General features: G+C 43.4%; 2 protein-coding genes across 9 annotated transcripts in view; one reads left to right on the top strand and one right to left on the bottom strand.

The window, feature by feature from the left end:
* The window catches only part of PHC3 (polyhomeotic homolog 3), a 44,369-nt gene that overhangs the window by 12,022 nt on the left and 16,259 nt on the right, over positions 1 to 16,088 (bottom strand). For 7 of the 8 annotated variants that reach the window (XM_081190093.1, XM_081190092.1, XM_081190095.1 and 4 more), the window contains 2 exons: positions 3,055 to 3,295; positions 675 to 1,549 (listed from right to left, as the gene is read on the bottom strand). In XM_081190093.1, coding sequence (XP_081046219.1) covers positions 675 to 1,549; positions 3,055 to 3,295 — 1,116 coding nt within the window. Of the gene's footprint in view, positions 1 to 674; positions 1,550 to 3,054; positions 3,296 to 6,648; positions 6,912 to 16,088 lie in introns of those variants that run through there. The other variant, XM_081190099.1, reaches the window with a different exon arrangement.
* Positions 7,150 to 9,951, top strand: LOC308584916 (A-kinase anchor protein 4-like). Its single transcript, XM_081190233.1, has one exon. It carries the CDS (start codon positions 7,295 to 7,297, stop codon positions 9,341 to 9,343), a length of 2,049 nt encoding a protein of 682 aa, XP_081046359.1. The 5' UTR covers positions 7,150 to 7,294; the 3' UTR covers positions 9,344 to 9,951.

The raw sequence follows: 16,088 nt of genomic DNA, 5'->3' as shown, positions 1-16,088 counted from the left end.
TGGGTCTTCTTTATTTATTTTTTTGAAGGGAAATGCAGGACAGCCATACTGAAATAAAGGTTTTGCCAACTTAATCAAAATAAGGCTATTATCAATGTAACTTTAGCTATTATCAATGTAATTTTAGCAAAGATTACAGTCATACCACAGGTTACAGATGTTTCAGGCTGCGCACCGCGCCGTATCCGGAAGTACTGGAATGGGTTACTTCCAGGTTTTGACGCTTGCGCATGCGCAGAAGCACTAAATCACGCTTTGTGCATGCGCAGAAGCACCGAATCGCGACCTGCGCAGACGCGGCACTGCGGGTTGCAAACGTGCCTCCCGCACTGATCACATTCGCAACCTGAGCGTCCACTGTATAGTGATTACTGCTTCATCATGAAATAAACAGCTGGTGCATACATGACAGGGTTAGGATGCTTTGATTTACATATGCATTCATTCCTTTAGCTATTTCCACCCTGCTCTTGGTCGAGACCTAACAATTTTTAAGTCAAATGTATAATCTTTCACATCAAAATCGTAAAACCGGCAAACGCTTTTGAGAAAAACCACTATTTTCAATCCTGAAGAGCTGTAATAAAACAAATATCTAACATCCACCCAGTTTAAACTTGTCAGTGTTTCATCTCCCATTTCAAAACTGGAGAGGGAAGTTCTCAGATGCTCACCACCGGGGTCTCAACAGGTACTGCTTGTTGCACTTGAAGATTCACTGCAACCGTCTGAGGAGGAGGAAGAGTCTGAAACGGCAGCTGGACCAACGCTTCGGCAGCAGGAAGCTCCTCCTCAGAAACCAACGTGTTCTGCACCAAAACCTGACCCTGGGACAAAATGTCAGGCTGCACTTGTAAAGACTGAACAGGCGGGAGAGGAAGTGGCTGGCTGTGGGCTGGAGATGTTGGCAGCTGAGGAGAGGCTGCCACTGGGATTGGCGTGGGCTGCAAAGCTGGATACTGCTGGTGAGGCGTTGGAGATGTTATATGTTGGCCCGCGGACACCAAGGTAGGCTGATCCGGTGACCCAATGTGAACTATTGGGGAAGGTGGCAGCTGGGCTGGAAGATTAGAAGGCTGTGAGGTTGCTTCTGTTGGCCTATCATCGGCCTGCGCCGGGTGATGCTCTGACTGAAGTGCTGATGATGCTAGCGGATGTGTTTGCGACTGAATAAGAGCCTGGGGGTGCATAATTATTGTTGGCGACTGGCTGGGCGAAGGAGGTGGTGGAGGAGATACCACGACTGACTGCTGGGAGGACTGGGATGGAGTTGGAGAAAGCGGAGGAGGAAGTGGCGGGGGATGGATGTGGACAGGTGTGCAGTGCTGCGATGAGGCGCTGCTGGGGGCTGGAGGAAGAGCATGGCCTTGGAGAGGGGCACAGTGTTGCGACACAGATGCTTCCTGGTTGGGAGGAAGCTGGAGCGTGATTGGTTGAACTTGTTGCTGCTGGAAGATCAGCTGGTGGTGGGAAATTTTTGAAGGTGGTGAGTGAAGAGGGGACTGCTGGTGCTTTAACAAAGAATGAGGCTGAATAGCAGAATATGAAGCTGCACAGTGAAAAGGGAAATAAAAAGAGAGAATCAATAATCATTTCCTTAAATCCACAAAAAATAATAATGAATGGTTTTAGTCACGTCCACCTGGCATTTGACCAAATCAAGCAAATAGATCCATTATCTTTATAAATGGCAACTAATATATTCAATACAATACCCTGAATTTGACAAATCCTTAGAGAAACACACCTATGAACAGTAATTTGAGGGCTGGGGGACAATTTTTCACTAGAAAGTTCTTCATTTTTAGAATTAAATTGGGCAACTGTAATAGACAAAACACTAGTCAAATCTAAAATCAAAGTTGTAGCTAACGTTTTTCCAGTGACTATCCCTAGGAAGCAGTTCTTCAGGCATACTAGAATATTTTGTATGTTAACATTTGGTATCTGAAGAAGTGTGCATGCACACGAAAGCTCATACCAATAACAAACTTAGTTGGTCTCTACGGTGCTACTGGAATTTTTTTTTAATTTTGTATGTTAACAGTTTTCACTGCCGTTCGCTGCCTTAAAATCTATATAATTCATACATTTATGGAAGGGCATGTGTTATTGTGCCATCATGTACTAAAATACTTACAAATATCCTAATAAAAATAATTCCCCAGTAAAGCTTCGAGTTTGTTTGACTGTAACATTCAAACGCTAACCCTAAAATCCTATGGGTCCCTGGGATGGCAACCCATGGGATAGAGGAAGATCAGCTCTCCAGTAGTGGAAAGAGACATCTAACCTTGGAGAGGGAGACCGTATGCCGGCTGCTCCCTTCCTGAAGCTGTGGAAACTGCCACGGCCCTTTGCTTTGCTGACGTCAGAGTTCTGGTGCTTGTAGGGTTGACAAGGGTGTTTTGGGGCCAGACCAGGGCAAGGCTTGGGTATGAATGATCCATTGCTGTCCCAGTTCCCCGACATGCCCCAAACCAGGAGGACAAGTATATTAGCCCTGGGGCCGACATATTTATACCGATTTGATCCCAACAAGAATGGGAGGGAAATTGAAAACAAAAACAGGTAGGTGCAGAAGAGCAATCCTTTACCCAGCAGAGCGCTGGATTGGGATGTTCTGTTCTGTTCTCCTATCACCCTCAGGAATTGCACAAAGTGAAGTTTATTGAAATGCTTCCCTCTCATCAAATACTTGAGTTGAACTACTGTTGGTAATGGGAAGAAACCTTCCCAGATAGATATACAGTGATGTACCACTAATGTGCCACGCTGTTTCTCCAATATATGTAAAATGAATATGTACGTCACATTTCAATGACTTTAGGCAGAATTTTTCAGTCCAGAATGTGATGGAACACTGTCGTGTCAGTATATGAGTGCTTATTTTAATGTTCCCACTTACCTAGAGTTTCCTAGAATTTCCTGGGGCTTCAGATTTTGTGGTGCATTCCACACAAGTGACAGGACACAGAAAATATGCACAAAAATCAAACAATACATTGTATTTAAAATGAACACTCTTTGAAGAAGGTGACCTCTCTATCCTACCTGGTGCCATGAGCTGATGAATACTGGATGTGCGTGTGACGGCTGGGCTTCGAGGCTCTGCTGTTGGGCTGTCACCTTTCCGTTTGCTTTCTAGAGGATCTGACTGGCTGGCTTTGGTACTGGTTACGGGTTTATTAGGGCACACAGCTAGTGTCTGGGCATGACTACTGCTTTTTGGAGAGCCGTTCTGTGAACTAGATAATACACCCAACTTCTGGCTGCGTAATGTCAAATTCTGGACCTAAAGAAAGCGATTAAAAAATAAATCTAACATGAAGTTTAATAACCAGCTTAATGGCAAACTTTCAATTTGACGATACCAAAATCAGAAAAGCACTACAATGAAGCCCAGTAAGTTTCATGGGAAAAACAGGTCAGAACTGAGCATCTCAATATCTACTGTTTACACAGTGCCAGAGATGTTAAGAATACCGAAGTCCATACTATCTTGGTCAGAGAGCTACAGTGGTGCCCCGCAAGACGAATGCCTCGCAAGACGGAAAACCCGCTAGACGAAAGGGTTTTCCGTTTTGGAGGTGCTTCGCAAAACGAATTTCCTATGGGCTTGCTTCGCAAGACAAAAATGTCTTGCGAGTTCCTGCGGGGCTTTTCCCCTCCCCCCTTTTTCCCAAGCCGCTAAGCCGCTTATCAGCTGATCCTAAGCCGCTAAGCCGCTTAACAGCTGATCCGCTAAGCTGCTTATCAGCTGATCCGCTAAGCCGCTTAACAGCTGATCCGCTAAGACGCTAAACCGCTTATCAGCTGATCCGCTAAGCCCGCTAAGCCGCTAATAGCGCTAATCCACTAAGCCGCTAATGGGCTTGCTTCGCAAGACGAAAAAACCGCAAGATGAAGAGACTCGTGGAACGGATTCTTTTCGTCTTGCGAGGCACCACTGTATCTTAAAATTTACATGATATTACTATCAGACTGACAATAAATAGTGGAATTCAAATCCATTCACAGTTCCCCCAAGGAAATTACTTTGCTTGGTCTTCTGTCACATCTATGATAGGTTATACAGTTCTGGTTGGGGTAGTGTCAGGATAAAATGAAAAGAGGGAGGAAACATAAATACCCCAATATTACCATACAGAAAGGCCACCTCAAAGTGTATTTAACAAACCATTTAAATATATTGCAAAAAGGGATGTAACATATTTATATTGAACACTAGTTGTAAAAGTGAAACACAGCACAGATGTACGAGATTCTTATAGTTCCACATGATGCTAACTGAATCCTGAAAAGATGAAGTTTCCTGCTGGTAAATAAAATAAAAACACTGCAGGCACTTCACTAGACCACAGCTGGGTCAAAGTCAATGCTCCTCAAATCAGAATGACTTCTCACATTCCAGGAAACTGTTAAGATACCTGCACCTAGCTTGAAATGCCAGGCTGTAAGGTGCTATACTTATAATACAAAGGGAAGGGAAGTCCAACTACAGGGGTACCTCGGGTTACATACGCTTCAGGTTACAGACTCCGCTAATCCAGAAATAGTACCTTGGGTTAAGAACTTTGCTTCAGGATGAGAACAGAAATCATGCTCCAGCAGCACGGTGGCAGAAGGAGGGCCCATTAGCTAAAGTGGTGCTTCAAGTTAAGAACAGCTTCAGGATAAGAACGGACCTCCGGAACGAATTAAGTACTTAACCCAAGGTACCACTGTATATCTGTTTTGAACACTTCCATAATCATGTTGATCAAACAGACAATAAATAAATTTATACCCTTAAGGCCCTGCATAGCGTCACACGAACCACTGTTAACTGACATCCCAAGAAATTCCTGTGACCTTTGGGGTCCCTTCCAACTCTACAATTCTATGGTTCTATTAAAAGACTGGAAGAACACGGGAGCAATTCTGTCTTCACAAGAGAGGAATACTGAACATTAAGAAAATTATCAGACCTGCCTGGAGAGAATGTGAATTGTGCTTATCTAAAGGAAAACCAATTCACAATGTTAACCAGCAGGAAATTAGGCGAGAAAAACAATATTGGTGACAGATCTTAGAATACTTGACTGCTTTGGTCAGAGTTCTTGGCATGTAAAACCTGGCATTCCGTGGTACAACTGAAAAGATTCCAGCAGCTACAACAATACAATTCCCTATTTGGCTTCCTGTATGATATACAGTCAAACCTCAGACGGTGAACGCCTCCATTTTGGAACGTTTCAGCTCCTGAACGCCAAAACCTGGAAGTAAATGCTCTGGTTTTAAATGCTTTTCAGAAGCCAAATGTCTGACGCAGCTTCCGTTTGAGTCCAGGAAGCTCCTGCAGCCAACTGGAAGCTGCGCCTCGGTTGTCAAACATTTCAGAAGCCAAACGGATCACCTTCGACAACAGAGGTTTGACTGTATACAGTATGAACACAAAATCTACTGATGATGTACTGAAGGTCTGCAAAAAATTGGAAAAATCATAGATGCACAATGGAAACAAAAATACTATACTGATGCTGAATATCTTTGCTGTGAATTTCTAGCAATAGCTCAAAGACTTCCAAAGTCCATGCTGCCACAAGCAGTACTTCTTTTCATACTGAAACAAAAACTCCTGGATAATATGCCTAATGTTTCTCACACTTGCAGTGTCAGTGGCTAGTGGCAAGTGCAGTTTCTCAAAGCTCAAACTTATAAAAACTTACATATGCTCAATCATGTTGCAAAAGAGACTAGTTGGCTTGAGAACTATAACAGTTGAACATGCCCAAGCATCAGCACTTGACCTGAAGGAACTGGTGGCAAAATTAGTAAAGGAAAAGGGACTCAAAGCAAGATACTGATGTGCATGAAATTGAAATTTATGAGACATCTTAATATCATAATTCACAAGATTATTATTCAAAATGATTTGGCTAAAACATTTTCTATTTGAGAAACATAATCAAATATGGATGTATTACATATTCTTTCAATTTAAGATAAATTTAGCAATTTCAAGTTTGTGCTTTTCATTTGTTCTGCAAGACATCTGTTTCTGAAAACTGAAGTTAGCAATTTTTTGAGGTAGTTAGCCTTGCCTAGGGCACAAAGTAGCCTGGCACTCGCACTGCCTATATGCTACTTCCAAGTAGTAGCTTAAAAATAGCAGAACTACCCTGCTCTTTCCTAGAAGGCATAGCCTAAAACAGGCTTCCTCAAACTCGGCCCTCCAGATGTTTTTGGCCTATAACTCCCATGATCCCTAGCTAGCTGGACCAGTGGTCAGGGATGATAGGAATTGTAGTATCAAAACATCTGGAAGGCTGAGTTTGAGGAAGACTGGCCTAAAAGCTGAAATATTCCTTCTCTCCAGGAAGGACAAAAACTCCCCACCTTCATCTTGAAGAGGAATGAACTTTTTGCTGTTTGCTCTGTTACATATTGAGATGGATGATTTTTCTTTTATTTTCTTCTGTTCATTGCTCTGTCTTTTACACAAAACAGTGTCTATGACTAGGTTCCTTACCCTAATATGGTCAAAGTCACAGTCTCACTTTTAAGAAATAATACATTAAGGTATTTAAAACCAAAGAGGACAATGAACAATGACAAGGAAACTATAAATGAAAATATGAAGACAAGCACTCAAAGGTAACATGCCACAGTAAGACTGAAGGTAGTGGTAGAAAAAAGAGGCAGCAGAAAAGCAAGCAGATCAAAAAATTGAGAGGATAGGGTTATTGATGTGGCAACAGTTCTTTGTGAGGTCACTGGAAGCCTTGAGGCCAAAGATCCTACATGAGAAAAGATTGCCCTTAAGCTCTTAATTCTCATACACGCTCAAATATGTGGCACACTGAGCTAATGCAAATGCAATATATTTATTTGTACAAAAATAAAAGCTTATATTGGAACAGTTGGCTGCCTGCTTCCTTGATTGTGTTCTGAAAAGGGGGATTACTTAGGAAGAAAACCAATACACGCCCTTATTTTTCAACCTGACTACTAAAATCAATACTTTAATCTTTTGGGTATGCTTTTAGTACAGGTTAACAAGGGAAAAATACTGATCAATCTTATGTTAAGCAGGGCCAAGGCATCACTGGTTGGTGGATGATATCCATGCTTTATGATGTCACTGCTGTCATAGAAACCATGTGTGCACACAAATGAAAATGCCATCAGCCAGTACAAGAGCATGGAAAGCTGAGAGAGGAGGCAACATCTTGAGTGGGGCAGGGTCAGCGAAAACCGAAACAAGAACGCTCCACAACCTGGGGCACAATTCAGATTCTGGGCACATAGTATGGAACAGGAGTTTGACTGGCTACAGAGTCAGTCAGCTCTTTGCAAAGTAGACCTCTACAGTCCCGACGAGTCAAGAAACCAAGACCGCAAAGTTATCTGTTTCGTTGATGTTGGCAACCTCAAAGTAACAGACAAACACAAACACAACAGAGGATTATCCGGTGCCGCTGACCCTTGTCTTGACCTTCGTAATCTTGAAGAAAAGGAAGTAATTGTAATAAAGGACAACGAGAACGATCCCCATTCTAATACCGAAGGCGCCGTCTGCCTTTTCAAGCAAGGCTCTTCTGAAGAACTCAACGTTGTTAGCTGGCTCAGCAACGACCTTCAGAAATACGCAGTTGGATTCCAGCATGCACTAACCCCCTCAGGCCCTCGTAAATCTGCTTACAATTCACCTGCGCTTGAGAAGATGTCCCAGACCAGTGATACTTCCTTCCGGGGCAATGGTTGCCCAAGAGGAGGAGATGATCTTTCCTATTATGTTAACAAACTCTGTTCTTTAGTGGTTCAAATGGCACAGAAGGAAATGAAGGATAAATTTGACAGTAGTAAATGCATTCGGCAATCAATCAATCCCCGCGGATCAAACAGCAGTGCAGACTATGGCAAGCTGTCCCCCAAATCATCTCACGATGACCCCAGAAAAGCTTCCGTCTTTTATGGAGAGATGTGCAATCAGAACGGCTACAGGAATGGTCAGGGAGCGGACAGACAAATGTTGGAAAGGAAACAGTCATGTCCTGGACAGGATGATGGCTCTGTAAGCAAAGGGTTGATGGTATATGCAAACCAGGTTGCTTCAGATATGATGTTCTCATTCATGAAGACAATGAAAGTCCAAAAAGGCAAGCATCCTCCACCAGCTTGCGTGGTGTTAAAGAAGGTGCTTTTGAAGCACACCAGGGATGTCATATCTGACTTAATTGACTCCACTATGAAAAATCTACACAACGTCACAGGAGTGCTCATGACAGACTCTGACTTTGTCAATACAGTGAAGAAGAACCTTTTCAATGCAGGGACCCAGAAGTCAACTGAGATTCTGGAAGCAATGGTGAAACGTTTATTCAAAGCATTGTCAGGAGACGATAAAAAGCAATGCCTAGCTTTCACAGCACTAAAAGCAGGTACACACACAGACTCCAGAACTCAAGGATTGCAGTTTGCATCACTTAAAGGTGAAATGCAGGGCAGAGGAGGAAATGGACAAATGAGGCCCCATCCCGGTGGAAGCAAAGGTGCAGACAAGCACTGTTCAATGGATGTGTACGCTAAAGACCTTATTGTAACAGCGTTAATGTTAATACAGCAACACCTCTTAGAAAAAAACAAAGATCAAGCACCCACCCGCGAGACAACTACCACATCGTTTTGCTGTTCCCATGACAGAAGCGGTGGGTCCAAATATGGTTCAAGGCCAGGCGGGGGCAGACAGGAAAGCCTGGAATCCCAAAAATGTGATATCTCAAGTATTCTCTTGTCCATCATCCAGAAAGTGCTAAGAGAAGCTGGTGTTGCAGATGAGTGTCCCCCTGACAGAGGCTATAAGCAGCCTTCCTTTGCCGAGTGCAGACCACAGAGGGCCTTATCTAAATCATATGGGGGGCCTGATATGAATGACAACATGGAACAGATAAACAAGCAGTTTATTGACCAACTGGTGGAATCGGTGATGAAGCTGTGCATGCTGATGGCTAAAGGTGGCGATGACGGAAAATGTAACGGGATGCCATTGGGTGTGGGCTCTGAGGTGATTGTGAATAACCAGAACTGCAACAACAGTACACAAAACAAAGAACTGCAAGCTGTGCTCCAGTGGTTAGTTGCTTCGCAATTCAATGTGCCAAACCTGACATTCATGAACGATCAAGATGGAGAATTGGCAAGGCTTCCTCAGCTGGCTGACAAAGCAGCCAAGAAGGGCTACAGCGTAGGCGACATTGTTCAGGAGGTAATGAGGTATTATGAAAAACAACAGGTGGATGCCATGTCGGGACAAATGCCTCGGTGTGGACTAGTCGACTGGCTGATTGCTAACCTGTAAGAACTAACTCTTCCCTCTCATGTTACTCTCGTGAGCCCAGTCCAGGCGCCGAAACCACTCTTTGCTGGCGCAACTGAAACCACCAATACAGCCCCACTGCAAGCAACAGTGCACTGAACTGAACTGGGGTAGCTGGGCAAGCTCATCAATAAAAAAGAATAAAAAAAAAGTGAGAGGGGAGACAGGCTGTTTATTGATCACTTCAAACAAATAACCAGGTCCTAATTAGCTGCAACATTATACATAATCCAAGGAGCCCAGAAACAGCATTAAAAAAATAAATCAAAATGCAGGATGTGTTCAAGGCCTTTCTACTACTACTGTAGGCTGCTAATGAAAATTAGTGATAAGGCACAGAAAGGTGGGGAAAAGAAGGGAGGGGAGGGAGTCCAAGTTTCCGGTCACAGTAGATGAGAAAGTATCAGTTGTGGCAACCGTCTCAACTCGTTACAAATCAGAATGTGTTAAGTTTTAAAACCTTATATTCACTTCTGCTTTGTGACACCCACTTTGTGCTTTGTACATTCCACCCTCATCTACCGACTGATGTAAAGAAGTATTCTGTCTCCAAAAGGAGCGCTCCAGAAAATAAATGTTAGGAGAATGCATTTACGTTGTGTTCACTTCCAGGCCAGTTTATTTTAAAGGAATCTCCATGCTTCTCCTTTGCTGCTGCCCATAACTTTAATAGGGAAGTAGAATGCAATTAACAAACTACTGGGGGCAACCTCTGGCACTTATGGGAGACTCCCTCTACTTCTTAGCTATTTTGAAAGTCAGTTGCCTCTTACATGGTTGCATCCAGGATGTCTGTAACCAAAGACAGGCACGCTAAGCTGTATACTGCTGAGGTGGAATCATAGAATATCAAGCATTGGTAGATATTGCTGACCAATTCAGGGCCTCATAAATTAATGTATCTGAAATCAGGAATACTCCCCCCCCCCAAAAATGCACACAACCCCATGACAGAAAGTTCACGACAATGGGATGAATAGGAGGTCCTCATCTTGAGCATCACGTTATATAGCTAGCTTCGGTCAGTCACCTGGATAGACCCTTGTTGCAGTTGGAATGGTGCATCTTTTTTTGCATGTCCTTTCTGACATATGAAATTTAATGCTAAATTGTAGGCAACACAGTGAATTAAACAAGGACTAAATGACTATCCTGCAATTTTGAGTGTGGTGAGTATTGTTTTAATGCCTTAGTCTCAGCAAGGTAATTTTGGTGTTACTTCTAGCTTAACAAAGTTTAGGATTTTAGACAAGTAACAATAAAAGTAGATCTGCGTCTTCTTTCTACATAATGAAGGACAAAGATGTACCAGTTGCAAGGACTGGTTTTGTGCTTACACGAAAAATAAGTGTTTTACTTTTTGTAATTTAAGCTCTACCCATTCTGAATTGGTGGATCTCTACAAGGGTATGTCACAACATGTGGCAGAAAAATAAAAAAGTCTCTGTCACTTGATTATGGAAAAATGATGAATGTAAGATTGCACCATAAAATGCTTAAGAAATTTTTACAGTTTAAAAACCCCCAAGTATTTTCATGAGTCTGCATTTAATAATGTTAAAAGAAAATGCAGATCTTTCTGTCATAAAATATAATCCTACATGCACATGCGTTATCTTTTAGGACAAACAGTAAGAATAACTTGCAACTACTTTCTCTGTTGGGGCCCAGGCCTCCATCCAAGAACTCTCTCTGCACATTGCTTTTGACCTCACCAGCCCCACATCAAGTACAGTAGTTGTGCATGGTAGAGGATTTTTCTGTTTACACAATCCCTCCTCGAGATATCTCTCACTGCACAGGTTGCCAAAAGGCTTATCAAACCTGGAACCACCCCTTACCAGAACCAAGGAAAAAAGTTCTTTTATGCAAAACTATGTGATGTGAAGACCAATTATTTGCTGCTACAAAACTGATGGAAGCGAACATATGAGGTGAAGAGCAGTAATAATCAGCACACGGTAAGGAACTGGAGAAATGTTAGGCAACGCTTTGTACTATATTGCAAGAGACACTGTGCAGAGCATGCAAGTAGAGCCAATATAGTAATCTTATACAGACTGCTGATATCCTTGGAAGAGTTCTGTTTGCAAATTTAGCACTGCATACTACACACATTGCCAGCTTACCCTTAGCCAGCCTGCTAATATGTGAGTGATTTCAATATAATTAGCAGCATAAATTCATTAAAAATACTATCTATTTCACACACACTTCCCAAACCTACGTCAAGCTCACTGAAAGCTTGCTAGAATTAAAGGGTTTACAGTGTTTTGGGAACTGCATCTTCTTAGACTCTGGTAGACCTCCTCAACGCAAGCCTCAGGTGACCTTCATAAAAGAAAACATAATCTCAAGGCTAACGTTTTCAAAATAATAATAATAATAATAATAATAATAATAATAATAATAATAATAATAATAATAATAATAATAATTTTTATTTATACCCCGCCCTCCCCAGCCAAGGCCGGGCTCAGAGCGGCTTACAAGCAATAATAAAAACAAGTTGAATGATTACAACTTAAAAACAAAATTAAAATACAGCATTAAAATAATGAAACATTAAAATATTAAAATGTAGCCTCATCGCAGGAGGAGAAGGAAAGGAAAAAGGAAAGAGAGGGAGGGAGGGCATCGAATTGGCTCCAAGCCAAAGGCCAGGCAGAACAACTCTGTCTTACAGGCCCTGCGGAAAGAAATCAGATCCTGCAGGGCCCTGGTCTCATGAGGCAGAGCGTTCCACCAGGCCGGAGCCAGAGTTGAAAAGGCCCTGGGCTCTGGTTGAAGCTAATCTAACTTCCTTAGGACCTGGGACCACTAGGGTGTTGCTATTTATGGACCTTGAGGCTCTCCGTGGGGCATACCGGGAGAGGCGGTCCCGTAGGTACGAGGGTCCTAGGCCGTAAAGGGCTTTAAAGGTCAAAAGCAGCACCTTAAATCTGACCCTGTACTCTACCGGGAGCCAGTGCAGTTTGAAAAGCACTGGGTGAATATGCTCCCATGGCAGAGACCCCGTGAGGAGCCTCGCTGCAGCATTCTGCACCCGCTGGAGTTTCTGGGTCAGCTTCAAGGGCAGCCCCGCGTAGAGAGAAATGTGGGGCAAGTCTCACTGGAGGAGAAGGAGGGGACACCTGGAGGGTAAACAAAGTTTCAAGAGGAGACTGGTATACAAGTGTTTATGCTAGAAGTCTCCAAGCCAAGATGGGTCAACTTGAGTGCTTGGACTTAGGGAATGGCATTGATATAGTGAACATCACAAAAACCTGGTGGAATGGAGAGAACCAGTGGGACATGGTTATCTTTGGATATAAATGCTACAGGAATAACAGATAAGGGCAGACCAGAGGTGGTGTCACTCTGCACCTCAAAGACAGCACTGAATCCAGCAAGCTAGAAATCTCAAAATAGGCAGACTCCACCACAGATCCATTGTGGGTGGTGATACTGGGCCCCCAAAATAATTTAGTACTGGGGACGTGCTATCAAAATGCTCAAGCAGACCTTGAGATGATGAATGAAATCAAGGAAGTCTCTAAAAGAGGAGACATTGCAATAATGTATAGAATGGCTACATATGTGTACCAGTCATGACAAAGAGGTAATATTTCTAGATGCCCTTAATGACTGTGCACTATAACAGCTGGTGTTGGAATTGACCAGAGAGGTGGTGACCCTGGACTTAATATTGAGTGGCACCCGCGTTGTTAAGCGAACTGGGAGCAGTGCCTATAGTGCTCTTAAATATACATGCAAATGGTCAGTTGCTTAGAAGGCTCATCTTTTGTTCTTGTGACCTTTAGTAAGGTAATGTGTACCTCCCCTAACAGCTGAAATGTGGGTATTGTTGCCACTGGTGTCTGCAAATAAGTTTGACCTAGTACAAACCAATTCTGTGGGGCATGGTCAGTCACTTTTGGAGCGTGTGGTGAGAATGGACTGGGGAAGCTGATCAGACACAATTAAGATCACATATGCCACTGCTTGGTGATCATTTGCATGTGTGGGGCCGTACATTTTTCAGCCAGTGTGTTCGCTTGCATCACCATCAGTTAAGAGGCTCTGTAACCATGGATGGGCCTGGTCAGATGTTACTTCACACATATGTATCCATAGGGCCACTCCACTTGGAGGATTTTCCTGTGGTTGAATCAGACCTATAAGTTACCCAGGAGGAAAAATGAAAAGAAGGGAGGATGCTTGCTGAGCCAGATACACAGAGAAATTAGAATGTGCTGCTCCTTCTTGCAGTGCAACTCTGTAACTCATTCCTCAGATTAGCTTCCATACCCAAGGGCTGGAAAACTGTCAATGCAACACTAGGTTTTTTTTAAAACAATCAAGGTGGATGGGTAGGAATCCAATAAATTAGACCAGCTAGTTTAACATGTGTTCCAGGAAAAGTGATGGAATGCGCTCTTAAAGATAAAAACACTAAGCATATAGAAGAACAAGTCTTGCTGAAGAAGAATCAGCATAGCTTCCACAAAGGAAAGTTATGTCTAAATTTTCAAAGTTCTTTGTGAGTGTCAGTTAGTCCAATAGTATTAATAAGCAGCAGACATTTCGAATTTTCGACTTTCAAGGAGCTTGATACAGTCCCTCATGAAAGACCTCTAAGTGAGCTTAGCAATCACTGGATAAGAGGAGAGGCCCTCTTATGGACCATAAGGTAAGCAAGGAGAAGCAGAAAGTAGGAATAAATAGATAGTTCTCTTGTGGAGGCGTGTAGAAAGTAAGATTCTGGTGCTTTTTAACCTATTCATAAATGATCTGGAGTTAGGAGTGAGCAGTGAGGTGGCCAATTTTGCTGATGACATAAAAGTGGTAAAATAAAAAGAGGGCTATGAGGAGCTCCAAAAGAATATTTCCAAACTAGCTGAGTTGGCATTAAAACGGCAAATATAGTTCAATGTAAGCAAGCATAAAAGGATACACAATAGGGTAAAAAAATCCTAAATTCATATATATACTAAAGGGCTCTAAAAGGGAGGTGACTGACCAGAAAAAGAGAACTTGGGATTGTAGTGCAAAGGTTGGTGCAAATGTTGTCCAATTGTGCAGCAGCTGTGAAAAAGGTGAATTGCACGTTTGGCACCATTCAGAAAGATTGTAAAAATGAAACGGTCAGTATCATAATATCACATCTAAGATGCAACTGCACTTGTGATACAGTTCTGTATTAAAAATAATATTGCAGAGCTGGGGCATCGGAAGCTGCCTTCTACTGAATCAGACCATTGGTCCATCTAGCTCAATACTGTCTACTCTGACTGGCAGCTGCTCTCCAGGGTTTCAGGCAAGGGGCATTTCCAGCCCTCCACGGAGATGCTGGGGATTGAAATTGGAGCAAAAAATTACACACAATGTCGAGAAAATGAATAGAGGTTTTCCCATCCTCTCACAACGCAAGACATCATGGTTATCCAATGAAGTTGAATACTGGAAAATTCAGGAAATACTTCTTCAGGTAGTGAACAGTTAAACTATGGAATCTGCTGCCACCAACTATAGTGATGGGTCCCAACTTGGATAGCTTTAAAATGCAGTTAGACAAATTATGGATAAGGCTATCAATGGCTACTAGCCATGATGGCTATATCTCCAGTACACTAGTTCCTGAGGAACACAGGGGTGCAGAGTGCTGTTGGCACTTAGAACCTCCTGTGGCTTTTCCAAAGCATCTATTTGGCCACTATGAGAACAGGATGCTGGACTAAATGGGCCCTTAATGTGAACCAGAAGGGCACTTACGTTCTATAAACCTTCAGAGTGGATGTAGCATGGGACCTATTACATGATACTTGAGCTACAAGCATTGTTTGGCTTGCATCAAAGTCGATCTTGGCTGGTCCATTTAACAGGTTCCCAGATTCATCAGACAGGTGTGCAAGAGGGACGCTGAGCCCTACTGTATGGTTTGATTCTTCTACTCAGGAAGAGCTCCATGAATTACTATGACTTCAGTTCAAAGTGTCTGAATTTTTTTCACCATTTAAGGCTGCAATCCTATATCCCTACCCAGGATTAAGTGCCACAGAATTTGTTGCTAATGCCACAGCTCCCTTCTTGCCGTTCTCTCTTCACCCAATCTGACCACCTCCCAGAATGCTGACATGGTATTCAGCGGCGGAGCTAACTGCTCGGGCACCCAGAGCGGCGCACATGCCGTGCACCTGGGGGCGCTGCGATCCGCCCAAGGGGGCAGCGCAATTGCGATGTAGTGGTGCAATCCTCCCAGTGGGGGTCTCATTGTGGTGTGGAAGTGTGATTCTCCCGGCAGGGGTCCGATCGCGGCACGGTGGTGTGATCTGCCCAGGGTGGATTTTGTCATCCCCCTCTGGGATGACACCTGGGGCAACCGCCCCTGCCGCCCCCTTCCTATGCCCCTGATGTAGAAATTACAACTCCTCCTCATTTATGTTAATGCTCACTCATCCACAGTGAGCAGGAGGCAGGCAACAATAGCAAGTAGTATGAGAAGGCACAGGCCTCAGCCAAATGTCCAGTGATGCCAACCAAAGGCTATAACCTATTCTGGGTTTCATATGCGTATGTGAGATCATGGCCTAAATCCTGAGAACATGCCTTTTAAGCAGCAGCAGCAGCGGAAGCCTCTCAGGCACCTGGGGCGGTGTGCCCAGGGGCAGGGCGCTCTGAGGAAGGGACAGGGTGTGCCACGGGGCCTCATCTGCCCTACAGCTGGAGGGGAGGCAGCGGGCAGACA

Source organism: Podarcis bocagei (genome assembly GCF_964188305.1).
Source record: "Podarcis bocagei genome assembly, chromosome: 4".
Taxonomy (NCBI): domain Eukaryota; kingdom Metazoa; phylum Chordata; class Lepidosauria; order Squamata; family Lacertidae; genus Podarcis; species Podarcis bocagei.
Note: the sequence above shows the minus strand (reverse complement) of the source record. Positions and strands in the feature narration are given on the sequence as shown.